The 13,993-nt window shown below is 44.5% G+C and overlaps 1 protein-coding gene across 2 annotated transcripts in view; it reads right to left on the bottom strand.

Moving 5' to 3' along the window:
- LOC141060815 (lysozyme C-1-like) overlaps positions 1-13,993 on the bottom strand; it is a 67,331-nt gene that overhangs the window by 7,992 nt on the left and 45,346 nt on the right. For both annotated transcript variants that reach the window (XM_073557193.1, XM_073557194.1), the window contains 3 exons: positions 12,111-12,285; positions 9,449-9,607; positions 1,540-1,618 (listed from right to left, as the gene is read on the bottom strand). In XM_073557193.1, the coding sequence (XP_073413294.1) occupies positions 1,540-1,618; positions 9,449-9,607; positions 12,111-12,249 (377 nt within the window). In that variant the 5' untranslated portion in view covers positions 12,250-12,285. The remainder of the gene's footprint in view (positions 1-1,539; positions 1,619-9,448; positions 9,608-12,110; positions 12,286-13,993) is intronic.

Here is a 13,993-nt window from a genome sequence, read left to right as displayed (position 1 = left end):
GTATATGCCTGCAGCAGAGCTCTGTATCTATAAATGTGCATGAAGTAGAGCTATGTGTATCTATAATTGAATTGTGCATATAAATTTGAATGTGGCAGAGCTTTGTGTCTATGTGTTGATAAATTATTCATGTAGCTGAGCTGTGTATGTGTGACGCACATGCTGAAGAGAAGCACTAGCAATTGATCTATTGCCTCCCTATTCTACCTTAGTGTATTAAAATGAAATAGAATGACCTCTCCAATTTACACCAAAAGGGAAGTTTAAATTAGTATTAAAAATGTTTTCCTATTTTATGCTGTCTAATCACGGATTGCATCTTATGGTAAGGTGCATCATATTATCTTGAAAAATACGGTAATTCTTTCTTATCGCCACTGCCCTAACCTGGAGTATATTAAATATTTTCCTACTATATGTCCTGTCCTTTCTCCAAAACCTGTCTTTGTTTCCATAGCAATCAATCACAGTGCAGCTTTCATTTTTCCAGAGCTGTTTCTGAAATTAAAGTTGACTTCTGGTTGGTTGCTGCCAGCAGCATAAACAGTTTCTCTTATTAGACAGTACAGATAAAGGCCCGGTTATATTTATATTATGTTTATAGATAGGAGGCGTCAATTATAACAAATATGGACAAAAATATTCACGCTTTAAATGAGAAATCCCTGCATGGTTAAGTCGCTGATACCCCTGCTCTTGCTCTGCTTTTTCTATTACACATCCTAGCAGCACAGTTAGAGTAGAGCTGCTCCTCCACTGACGGGTGGGCGCACAGTGCCTTGAGTATGGTGCATTCATGCATGCGCTGTCTCACTGCAAAGAAGCAAGTGGCTAAGCCCTCTGACACTCAAGTTATTAGGAAGTGAGATCTAGAGTCCTTTTGACAACTTAATTTGTCAGGATTTTGTTTTTCAATTTTTCATTGTGATGTAATTTTTATGGGTAGAGTGTGAAAAACAGCAATTCTGCCTCCAAAATGAGTGTGAAAAACAGCAATTCTGCCTCCAAAATGAGTGTGAAAAACATCAATTCTGCCTCGAAAATGAGTGTGTGAAACAGTAATACTGCCTCCAAAATGAGTGTGAGAAACAGCAATACTGCCTCCAAAATGAGTGTGAGAAACAGCAAACCTGCCTCCAAAATGAGTGCGAGAAACAGTAATACTGCCTCCAAAATGAGTGCGAAAAACAGCAATTCTGCCTCCAAAATGAGTGTGAAAAACAGCAATTCTGCCTCCAAAATGTGTGTGATACAGTAATACTGCCTCCAAAATGAGTGTGAGAAACAGCAATACTGCCTCCATAATGAGTGTGAGAAACCAGAAACCTGCCTCCAAAATGAGTGTGAGAAACAGCAATTCTGCCTCCAAAAGTTGAACAATTCACAAGGAAGCATAAATATTTTTTCTTTGATTTTTAGTTATCTTGTTACACTCATTTCATTGAATTGTTTGATAGAGATTCAGGTCTCCTCTAAAGACACAGAGAAACCCTTTAACTTTACAGAGAAAATCTCTTAGAATATATATGAGTTTCTTACCAAGCTGAGATGCCATTGGGGTCTCTGACAACTCGTTTAGCACACTCGATGTCATCATAAATGTTATCATTCAACAGACCTAAAAAATAGATATATGTAAATTACCATGAAAGCTTTTAATTTAATTATGCTGAAATTGGGTTATCAGGGTAAAATGTTTATTAAGCAGTAGAGGTGAGTGAATTGGTATGATGCAAACTGAATTTATGTCAAATTTTTAGGAATGGGACTTTCCCGGTGAATGTGAACAATTTATGATTCTTTAGCAAAAATCACCTAAAATGGCCAGAGAAAGATCACAGAATCTTGGGCAAGGCCAGAAGGGTTCCCTATAATGCCTTGCAGCTATCACACTACATGGTAAATCAAGGCCAATCAGGAGAAACTATTGCAGCATGTATAAAAGCAAAATCAGGCAACGCAGCAGTACTTTTAGCATGAATTTAGATAGTGAATAGGGATGAGCGAGTAGTCAAATATTCCGTCTCGCTATACTTGCAACAAGTAGGTCCTAATAATCGGGTATTCGTAACGAGTAGCGAGTCCAATGCAAGTCAATGGGAAATGCGAGTAATTTTCTCCTGGACACTACAAAGCGGTCTGGGGGCCTGAGGAAAAGGCTGAAATGGGTGCATGATTGTTTAAAAGCAGGCGGTAGAAAGCTGTGTGTTGGTTAATGCAGGAAGAAGCTGTAACAACCCTGCTGGCATCACTGCATGGCCTCCCATCCCCCGCACACCAACTTACTTTCTGCTTCAAGCCATGCTATGAAATCTGTCTGTTGCCAGTCCTGTGCTCCGTGCTTCTGCTCTCCATGTTTCCTGACTGTGTGTATAGGGGGGCAGTGCCAGAACTCTCTGGTTCTTATGCAGTGAGGGTGCACCTGTCTAATCTGTCCCTGACCTATCACCTAGAGCCCTTGACTATTTGGTTCCACCACACCCACTGAAACATGGCCTGTGCAATGTCGAATCTCAGTTATTATCTTGCTGCTGAGGAAGCCAGGCCCTGTCCTGTGTATTTCCTCCTTCTCTGGAAGAATACTTGTCTTGCTTTGTACCTTGTCTGCCTGCCAGGAGGCTGAATATCCTGGCCCTTGAGTCTTGGTCCCAGTACCTTGTCTTTACTCTATCCTACCTTAGACTCCCTTTCTTCTTGTCTGTGGCTTCCTTCCTTGCTGTGTCTTTCCTTGTGTCCTCCCTGTCTGTGCATCTGCACCCTTGCCGCTCCGTCTGTGCATCTGCACCCTTGCCGCTCCGTCTGTGCATCTGCACCCTTGCCGCTCCGTCTGTGCATCTGCACCCTTGCCGCTCCGTCTGTGCATCTGCACCCTTTCTGCTCCGTCTGTGCATCTGCACCCTTGCAGCTCTGTCTGTGCAACTGCACCCTTGCAGCTGTCTGTGCTTCTGCAACCTTGCCGCTCTGTCTGTCCATCTGCACCCTTGCCGCTCTGTCTGCACCTGCACCCTTGCCGCTCTGTCTGTGCATCTACACCCTTGCCGCTCTGTCTGTGCATCTGCACCCTTGCCGCTCTGTCTGTGCATCTGCACCCTTGCCGCTCTGTCTGTGCATCTGCACCCTTGCCGCTCTGTCTGTGCATCTGCACCCTTGCCGCTCTGTCTGTGCATCTGCACCCTTGCCACCCTGTCTGTGCATCTGCACCCTTGCCGCTCTGTCTTCTCTGCTGCAGAACTTCTTGCTGCAGTTTCTCCACAGACCTTGTGGTTCAGCTCTACTCCACACTCCTGCGGCTCCGCCTACTCCGCACTCCTGCAGCTCTGCCTACTCCGCACTCCTGCCTATAACCATACCTGCACCTCCTGTGTGAACAGGTCCAAATCCTGTTCCAACATACACCACTCCCTCCTGCCTACACCTGCACCTGCTGGGTGAACAGGTCCCTACCTGTCCCTTCTCATACCACGCCAGTCTGTCCTGTGTCTCAAACCATGCCTGCCTGTCCTGTGTCTCAAGCCGTGCCTGCCTACCCTGTGTCTCCAAGCCGTGCCTGCTTGCCCTGTGTCTCCAAGCCATGCCCGCTTGCCCTGTGTCTCCAAGCCGTACCCGCTTGCTCTGTGTCTCCAAGCCATGCCTGCTTGCCCAGTGTTTCAGCCGTGCCTGTTGTGTCTACCTGCCAGTCTATAGCTTCTGTCAAGGTGACTTGTCCCCAAGTGGGACCAGCAGCCATAGCCAGACGTCACCCTGGAGTGGCACTCGACAACTATCTGCCGCACAAGCCTGACCTCACCATCAGAGGCTCCAGTGAAGACCGAGGTAGCTGTCGTAGTTACGCCCCTTTCAGGGTAGTCTGGTTTGTGTCACAGTGGGATCACAAATCCCCCAGCTCGCGCCATTCAGCCAAGGCGCGAGCGTGACAGAAGCCACCCATCATCATCACAAGGGCTTCACAATTATAAAGGTTGGACTACTGTCCTTCTTGCTCCACTGCCACTGCACAATGTGCAGGCATAGTGTCTCCAAAAAGTCAGCCCAAGGGGCTGTATCATGGTTGATGCAGGAAGGAAGCCTCAAGGGCCAGACAATTATGAAGCTAGGTCTACTAGCACAGTAGTTCCAGTGCCCAATGTGCAGGTATAGACATAGTGTTTCCAAAGGGCTGTATCATGGTTGACACAGGAAGGAGGTGTCGCCACAAGTGTCTACGATGGGAAGTATTAATGAATGGAACATTGTTTCTAGCTTGTTGACCATGAGGTACATGTAGCAGAAGCAGGAGTAGGATAAACATGTAAGAAGAAGGAAAGGGTTTTGTATGGGAAGGGTTGGACGTGATCACTAGTAGCATAAAATAACGTTTTGGGTGACTTTAGGTTGGTATGCTGTCATCTGGAGGGCTTAAATACTGTGGCAAAATCCAGTCCTAGTTAAATTTTATCAGAGTCAGCCTGTCTGCATTCTCTTTAGTCAGCTCTGTGCATGTTACTGTGATGATTGCCCCAGCGGCACTGAAAACACGCTCTGACATCACACTAGCAGCAGGGCAGGCCAACGCCTTCAAGGCATATAAGGAGAGGTCTGGCCAACTGTGCAACTTGGATACCCAGTAATTAAACAGAACAGAAGCATCAGGAAGGACGCAGGTATGGTCACTTAGATACTCGTTGATCATGTTGTTCAACTTCTGCCTCCTTGACATTATCGGTCCAGCTAGCCCTTGCTGATGAGCCAGTTTATTGAAGATGGCCCAGTTTGAGGACATTTCCCCCCCCACCACTTTTGGACCTGCTGTCGTGTCTCTCCCTATTAATGAATGCTGTTGCAAAGAGCTGGTAGCTCTGCTCCCAGCGGTGTCTGAGTGTGATGTCATCAAATGATCAACAATGGCCCTCTTAAAGGATTCAATTATGAAACCCCTTGGTGACTGCAACAGTAGCAAAGGAAATTTGTCCTTGTTCCGTGGCTTGAGAAAGGTGGCCAACCAGTATAGGTTGCTGTTGAAAATGTGGATCACACGAGGGTCTTGGGACAGACAGACATGAACTGTGCCATGTGTGCCAAGCTGCAAAGAGGCAATGTTCTGTGGCCCCAGAAGGAGGAAGAAAACCCACCCTCTCCTCACACTGACACTCCTCCTCCACCTCCTCCTCTCCAGCCCATCCATGCTGGACAGACATGAAGCTGGGGTTGGGAGTCCCCTCTGTAGCATCAGGGGTCCCCTCGGTACCACAGAAAAAGAAGTCCTCTCCCTCCTTGTCTTCCTCCTCATCTTCATCACCCAATCTTGCCTCATGATATTGGCTGGCCTGAGTAGGATCACCCACTGTGAAATCTTGCTCCAAACACATCTGATGGGCACTCAAAGATTCCATGTTTAGATTATGCAGCGATTATTTCAACGTACATAGCATAGGGTTGGATACGCTGATAATAGCCTGATCACCACTCACGAGGTTGGTGCAGTACTTAAAGTTATCAAGCACCTCACAAATGTCAGCGATCCACACCCACTCGGCAGTTGTTATGAGTCTTGGCTGAGTTGCCATCTGACGGGCATGTTTATGCTGGTATTCAGCAAGTGCCCTCTGCTGCTCACTAATCCTTGCCAACATATGATCTGTTGAGTTCCACCATGTGGGCAGATCACAAATGAGTCGGTGATTTGGCAAATGAAATTGTTTTTGAAGCGCTGCAAGATTGGCAACAGTGGTAGAGGAATGGCGGAATTAGGCGCAAATACGACACATCTTCTCAAGTCGGTACGGCAAATCAGGCTATGTTTTGATAAATTTCTGAAACACTAGGTTCAGCACGTGCGCCATGCATGGCTCCTGTACCAGCTTCCCGAGCTTTAAAGCCGCCACCAGGTTATGCCTATTATCACAGACATCCAGACCGGGTTCGAGTTGCAGTGGGGAGAGCCACTGATCGGTCTGTTGTTTTATTCTTTGCCACAGCTCTACTGCAGTGTGTGGTGTTTTACCTAAGCAGATCAGCTTCAGCAGAGTGTTTTGCCGCTTTGCCAATGCGCTGCTGCACAGCTTCCAACTTTGGAGTGATGTGGAGGGTAATTTATCATAGGATGAGGAGGTGGAGGAGGAGGAGGAAAAGGGGAGATAGGATGTATATGATGAGGGGGAAACTATGATTGAGGTTGGGCCCGCTATTTGTGGCGTGGGTAGGATATGTGATGTTCCAGTTTGCAACTTTTTCCCACCCTCAACCAGGATCAGCCAGTGTGCAGTGACAGAAATGTTTCATCCCTGTCCACAACTATGTGTCCATGTGTCTGTTGTTGGGTGGACCTTCCCGGTTAAGGTGTTGGTGAGAGCACGCTTGAGATTGTTTAAGACGTGCTGGTGTAATGCGGGGACAGCTCAACTGGAAAAATAGTGCCGGCTGGGAACAGAGTATCGTGGGGCAGCCACAGCCAAGAGATCACTGAAAAACTGTATCCCCACAAGCCTAAACGGCAACATCTCCATGGCTAGCGACATGGCAATGTGCGCATTTAGTATTTGTGCTTGTGGGTGCGTGGGTTGTTATTTACGCTTCCTTTCAAAGATCTGGGGCACGGACAACTGGATGCTTGGCTGGGACAAACAAGTGAATGGGATTGTTGTGTCCTGTGTCTCTGCAACCTCAGCTTGTGAGAAGGTATGGGCACCTGCTTCCTGGCCAGCAGATTGGGAAGGACAGATCACAGGCGACATGGCAGTGGTTTGACCCTCAGACACTTATATGGTACCCTGTTGTTCCGCCCACCGACTAGGGTGCTTGGCTGCCATGTGTTTCCACATACTGGTGGTGCTCTGGTTGCCTTTGCCCTGGCCTCTGCTCAGCTTCGTATGGCAGATCCTACAGATGACAATGTTTGGTTCAGAAGGACTATCCGAAAAAATTTTCCAGACAGAGGATGAACGCCCCCTTGACTTGACATGGGGCACAGAGGGATGGCTCTTGGCAACAGTCTTGGCACACTTCGCACTCTGCTCAAACCAGTTACCCTTGGTGCCTTTGTTGGTGCTACATATTAACCTTCTTCTAACCTTCTTCCTTTGTGCTGCTGTGCTGGCTATGCGTACCAACAGGTCAGATCAGTGGACTCATCATTGACCACCTCGTCGTCCATGTCATCCTTCTTCAATGTTGATATTGTCGGCTGGCCTGATGGCAACTGTGTCTCATCAACATCTGCCTCCACCTCATGAGCCGATATATCACGTGGCTGAAAGTGGCTTTCTTCTGGCCGTGGGTTTTCAAATATTTGACCATGAACAGATGATACCTCCTGACGTTCCTCTTCAATGTTGCATGTTGAAAGGCCAGAGGCAACTAAAGGATCATATGCACCAAACAGATCATTGGAGTGACCCAGCTTGGGGTCAAATGTTTCCTGTGACTGCTGAGGGGGGAGGAAGTAGGAACAGGTTGAGGATTGGTTGACCCAGCGTTCTGTGTATCCACAGTAGACTGTGTGGTCGTGGAAGATTGGGTGCTGCTAGAAAATTTCGTTGAGCCCTTATCTGCCATCCAAGACAGTATCTGCTCTTGCTTTTCTGGCTTTCAGACACATTTACATTACAGACCTGGAATTTTCACCAGGAGCATAGATGCATCAACCTTCTTCTGTCTCCCAGACTCAGTGCCATGTTGGGCACCACTGAAAACCCCATGCTCACGTACACATCCATGTCTCCATCCCTTCACAACAGGCTTTTTGGGAATTTATGTGACATATATGCAGATGTTTATATGCAGATATTGGGGAACAAGGAGCAGTTCGTGCTTTGTGGAAGGTAGCACTACAGCCTAGTACTGCTTTGTGTTTTACAAACAGCACCGCAAGGGCAAAAAAATTGGCCAGAGATTAAAGTCGAAGATTTAGCTTGACAGTCACCACAGAATCCAGCAGTGCTGGCTGCGTCTCAGTTGTGCAGTACTGTGTGTGCTATTCGGTGTGCTAACAGCACCACAAGGGCAAGAAAATTGGCCTGCAGGGGTAAATGTGACCCCAAAAATAGATGGGAAAACTGTCACTGCTCCCCGACCTTATACAGTACTTTCAGCTCTTAGAAGAGATGAGATATTGAGGTACTACGTATGTATTTTAACGCTCCTGCCTGTCTCCCTGCACTACAGTCACCTACTACTAAAATACTCCAGGTAGCTCTCACAAGAGCTTTTGTGTTTTTGACATGATTTATGGACAATTTACAAAAGCACAACTCTGCCTAGCAGCTGTTCACACTTTCCCTATGCTAGCACTAGCTGTGTTCTGGATGCAATGTGCATAAAATGGCAGCTGCAGGGCTTATATAGACCCTATGAGTCATAGGCTGTGACTGATTTATGACGCTGTGTGGCCAGCCAATCTTAGTAATGTCACAAGCAAGATGGCTGCGGCATTACTGTGATGGGCTAACATGTTAGGCGGGAGATCCGAATATTGTGAGGCGAGTAGTGAAATACTCGCTATGTTCCGAGTACCTCATTACTCGCCGAGTACCAAATACTTGTGAATATACTCGCTCATCCCTAATAGTGAGAGGATATCACAGCTTCATGCATAGCTATATGGATAGGGAGGAAAAAAAACCCAAAATACTGAAGAAACTACATATGTGAAAACACAGCACTGAAGAAGATTGGTATGCATAAAATAAGTACAGGGAGGGCCATTTATATGGATACACCTAAATAAAATGGGAATGGTTGGTGATATCAGCTTCCTGTTTGTGGCACATTAGTATATGGGAGGGGTAAACTTTTCAAGATGGGAAGTGACCATGGCGGCCATTTTGAAGTTGGCCATTTTGGATCCAACTTAATTTTTTCCAATAGGAAGAAGGTCATGTGCCACATCAAACTTATTGAGAATTTCACAAGAAAAATAATAGTGTGCTTGGTTTTAACGTAACTTCCCTTAGACTAGCATTTCTTCTGCGGTGTTGCTATCAGTGTGTCAAGAGTGGGAGAAGAGGGTTGCATTGACAATCCAACACAATGGGCATCATTTTTAAAAGTGGTCATAAACTTGTAAATAACTCATGAAAGAATAAAGTTATGTTAAAACCAAGCACACCATTGTTTTTCTTGTGAAATTCTTGATAAGTTTGATGTGGCACATGACCCTCTTCCCATTGGAAAAAATTAAGTTGGATCCAAAATGGTCAACTTCAAAATGGCCGCCATGGTCACCACCCATCTTGAATAGTTTCCCCCCTCCCATATACTAATAAGCCACAAACAGGAAGTTGATATCACCAACCATTCCCATTTTATTCAGGTGTATCCATATAAATTTCCCACCCTGTATGTATCTGCAATATGGGAGAAAACCCACACAAACATGAGGATAACATTTAAACTGTTGGCAAATATTATCCTAGGTGGGATTTGAATCTAGGATCCCAGCACTGCTAGTCTGAGCCACCATGACTATACTTACTTTGGCAACTGATGTGACAAGCATTTACTGCTCCTGCAGTTCTTCCATCATTGCACCACCATTTGCTGTTGATCTGAAATATTCCATAGTCACGGCTTGGACCGTTGTTGTTTACAGCGGCTGTGTTATAGTTACTCTCATAGAAGGCAAGGCATATCCCTGTGAAGGAATACAATAATATTTCAGCATACTCATACCGTCATCCAATCTCTAATAATTTTGTGGGTTGCACATTTTATTTGAGCATAGACAGAAAAACAGATATGATGAGCAAGGATTTTCTTGGATTTTAAACTCAGGAGGATCTTCCAATCACACATTGTTCTGGCAAATCCTTAGTTTGCATATGTAAATAGTTGGGTTAAGGCTAGGTTCACATTGTGTTAATGCAGTCCGTTCAACGCATAGCATTGACAGATTGCATTAACGCTGCTGTCATATTGTGATCACGTCTAGCGCAGCTTCCCTATCTGTGCTAGCGGTGACGGACCCCCGAACGCTGCAGACCGCGTCCGAGGGTCTGTCACAGAATGACGGTACATCGCGAACACATGCCGATTATGGCATGTGTTGGCGATGTGCTCGTTTATTGCAGTCTATGGGTGCGCTAACGCATCCGTTACATAGCGTTAATGCCGTTATGTAACGGATGCGTTAAACGCTGCCCACAAACGCAATGTGAACCCAGCCTAACTCAGCTAGAAACAGTTCAGGCATGTGTGCATCCCTCTGCTGGTGGTGAGCTTATGGGTTGTCCACTTTTGGACAAGCCATTATTAATAGCTCAAAGAGGTGAAAAAAAGAAGTAAAATATAAAGCTTGCTCCCTTTTTGATCTGTGCCGCTTTTTTGTAATAAATGGTGTGTCACCCCACCTGTGCCATTAGGATCAACATCCAATGTTTTTCAAAGTCATCTGACGTTGTCATCAGGATATTTCCAGAGTTCAGTGTGGTTAAAACCTGATGAAGAAGTCAGATGACTTGGAAACTCATTGATAATAAAACCTCATCAGGTTTCATTGTGTCTTGTGGAATTTTACTTTAGATCTTCTTCAGCCACGCAGTGGAACCACATATTATCAGTACTTCTTTTCGCTTACCCGTGGATCTGCAGCAGCTGATTTATCCGTGCTCTTTAATTTGTTGATTGACACATAACTGTGCTAACTAGTTTCACACTAGCGTTTTTTTGCGCAGCGCCTCATGCGCATACCAAACGCATGCACAAAACGCATCATGCATTTTGCATGCATTTGCTGTTTTTTGCGCGTGCGATTTAACGAGTTTGTCACCATGTTAACTCAAAAAATGCATGCGATTTTAAACGCATACGTGCGCATGTCCTAGCGCACGCGTGCATTCCCATACACTGTAATGCTGTTTTTTTGCGCATGCGTTTTTTTGAGACAGGTCGGATGGACCAAAAATGCAACAGGTTGCGTCCGGCGCGCCTAGGCGCACACTACAAAAAACCGCATGCACACGAAAATGCATACTAACGCGTGCATGTGCTAGACCATGCGCACCCATGTTAAATATAGGGGAGCAATGCGCATGCGCACGAAAGCGCATGAGGCGCAGTGCTAAAAAACGCACGTGTGAAACCAGCCTAAGTGAGCAGTTTCCCTGTTCTTACACTTCCTCTTTTATCGAATAAGACCCAATTGCGCTTCTTTTGTTCTCCAGTTATCCCATGCACTAATGCTCCATGGCAGCGAGACCAAAGCGCTGTGAACCTCCTACAACCTGCCATTATCCTGTGCATCACTTCTAATTAGCATGACCTCCGCAATGTAACAACAACATCATGACCTGGCACTCTTCATAATCAGGACAGACTCCCAGGATGCTGGGATTTGTTTGGAAGTTCACAATGCTCTTGTCTGGCTGCCATGGAGTGCAGACATGGACACTGGACCAGGGTCCTTTAACTCATTTTGCTAAACTCTAGCACATGACTTACATATTTAAAGTATCAAATGTGTCTCCAGGTTGTACTGGAGGTCTACCATAGTTGACAGCCACCCAGATTTTTCATAAACTATCCTAGCAATTTGGTCTGAAACAGAATAAGGGCTTCTGTAGACCCAAATCAAACAAGCAGAGGTAGCAGAACAGTAGCTATGGCGGGAAAGGGTGAGGGACCTAAATGTTCTCTTTTGCCAACAGCAATAGTGGTAAGTGAGCTTAACAGCCAGGTAACGGCACTTTTTGTCCTCCCATTTCACAGGTGCATGTAAAAATGGTAATGTTGGGTTTCTGTAGCTGTAGGAATCTAACAAGACCTTTTGCTCCTGTTGGGGTTTTCTTACCTTTATTCAATGAAGGTGGAAACTGTAGTTTAATTTAAAGCAATGCAAAATCTGTGCCTGCCATGTGCCAATGATAATACTGATTTCAGTCAATTAATATGTCAGAGGCACCCTAGATCTCCCATCAGGTACCATGGATGCAACTTCTTCATGCGCACCTCTAGATATGTCCCTGCGCAGATGGTCATACATTGGCATTGCATCTGCATATTGTTACATCTGCTTGCAGAGGGTGCAGCTTACAGAACCAATACTAGACTTCAAGTGTCTCTAAAAAAATGTTAGGTTAGTACAAGTGATAGATGATACTTCACATTGCAGTGTTCTGTTCAGGTTATTTTATACATACAGTTTGCAGCGCTGTAGCCACGATATCCAGCCAGACCAGTTTGCTGAAAAATTCTGAATAACTCGCAACGGGAATAGACTTTCGCTTCTGAGCTGAGATACATGCACAGAAGGAAACCGAGGCAGAGAAAGACCTTCATATTTGCTTAGCAAGTTGTCAAGGATCCAGATACTTTCTGTTAAAATATTAAAGAGTAGAAAAAATGATTGAATTTTTATACACTAATTACTGCCAGACTATAAGGCTTCTATGCATCTATATTCAGAACAGAAGCCTTACTTTTCAGCTTTACTGCATTTTCCTAGGATCATTACATAAAGGAGCAATGGTGTAACTTGAAACTTATAGACACCATTATTATTATTTATATTATTAGCTTGATATTGTGTAGAATAATGAACACATAATATAGGATAAAATTGTAAAGCTTGTATCCACCATCATGAGAAGACTGTTGTATAATCTAAATAATAAAAATATTGGAGAAAGAGAAACCAGTCACAAACTAAAATGTTTCTATGCACAAAGCATGGGCAACAAACAAGGAGAATTGGAACTACTAACGCAGGAAAAGAAATATGATGTCATTGGAATCACTGAAACCTGGTGGGACAATACACATGATTGGAATACAAAGCTAGAAGGATACAACTTATTTGCAAGAAACAGACTTGATAAACGAGGAGGGGGTGTCACATTGTATGTTAGAAACATGTATATCTGCACAGAGATCCAAGCTTCAGAGACTCGGAGTTCTGTGGAAACTGTTTGGGTAAAAATACAAGGACAGAACAATGGAAAGGACACCATTGTAGGCATTTACTACAGGCCGCCTGTGCAAGCTGAAGTTATGGATGAACTCTTTATGCATCAAATGGCCAAGTTCTCCAAAAAATATGACATAGTTGTCATGGGAGATTTCAACTATCCAGACATTTGTTGGGAATCTCTCTCAGGCAAAACTAACAGGTCAAGGAAATTCTTATCCTCTCTTGCTGACAACTTTATCTTCCAAAAGGTAGGGGAGAAAACAAGGGGAACTACTACCTTGGATCTAATCCTTATAAATAGGGAGGAAATGGTTGAGGAGGTAAAAGTGGCTGGGACCCTAGGAGGTAGCGACCATGCTATTTTAGAATTTTGGATAACTAGAGGAGGAAGACCTGTGAAGGCGTCATGGTTAGATTTCAGAAAGGCAGATTTTAAGGGACTCAGAAAGAGAAATGGAGGGATCCAATGGCTGGATATCCTTATGGACAAAAATGTCCAGGAAGGATGGGAAATCTTGAAAAATGAAATTCTCAAAGCACAGTTGTTAACAATTCCGAAAAGAGGGAAGAATAGGAAGCATTTAAGGAAACCAGGATGGATGAACACAGAACTTAAACGCATGCTAAAAAGGAAGAAAGAAATGTTTATCAAATGGAAAGAGGGAGACATATCTAAAGAAGAATATAATGCTGTCTGCAGAAGCTGCAGGGCATGAATCAGATTATCTAAAGCTGACAATTAATTAAGGCATCCAAGAGATGTCAAACGCAATAAAAAGGGATTTTGGGTATATGTCAAAATAAAAGTCAAAGATGCTATAGGATTTTTACAGGAAGAAAATGATGAAACGGTAAGAAAGGATGTTGAGAAGGCTGAACTTTTAAATTCCTATTTTGCATCTATTTTCTCTCAGAAAGGAAATGTAATATCGACTCATCTTCACTCTCCGATTAAGGGATATCTATAAACATAAAGATAGTGAGGAAACACTTAGCTAACCTAAATGAATTCAAGTCTCCAGGTCCAGATGAATTACACCCCAGAGTACTGAAGGGGATAGCAGAAGAAATTTTTGAACCACTCTCCAAAATCTTTGAAAAGGAAGCATATAG

The sequence above is a fragment of the Dendrobates tinctorius genome, unplaced genomic scaffold (genome assembly GCF_039654945.1).
Source record: "Dendrobates tinctorius isolate UK_male_01 unplaced genomic scaffold, ASM3965494v1 ptg000245l, whole genome shotgun sequence".
Classification (NCBI taxonomy): Eukaryota; Metazoa; Chordata; class Amphibia; order Anura; family Dendrobatidae; genus Dendrobates; species Dendrobates tinctorius.
Note: the sequence above shows the minus strand (reverse complement) of the source record. Positions and strands in the feature narration are given on the sequence as shown.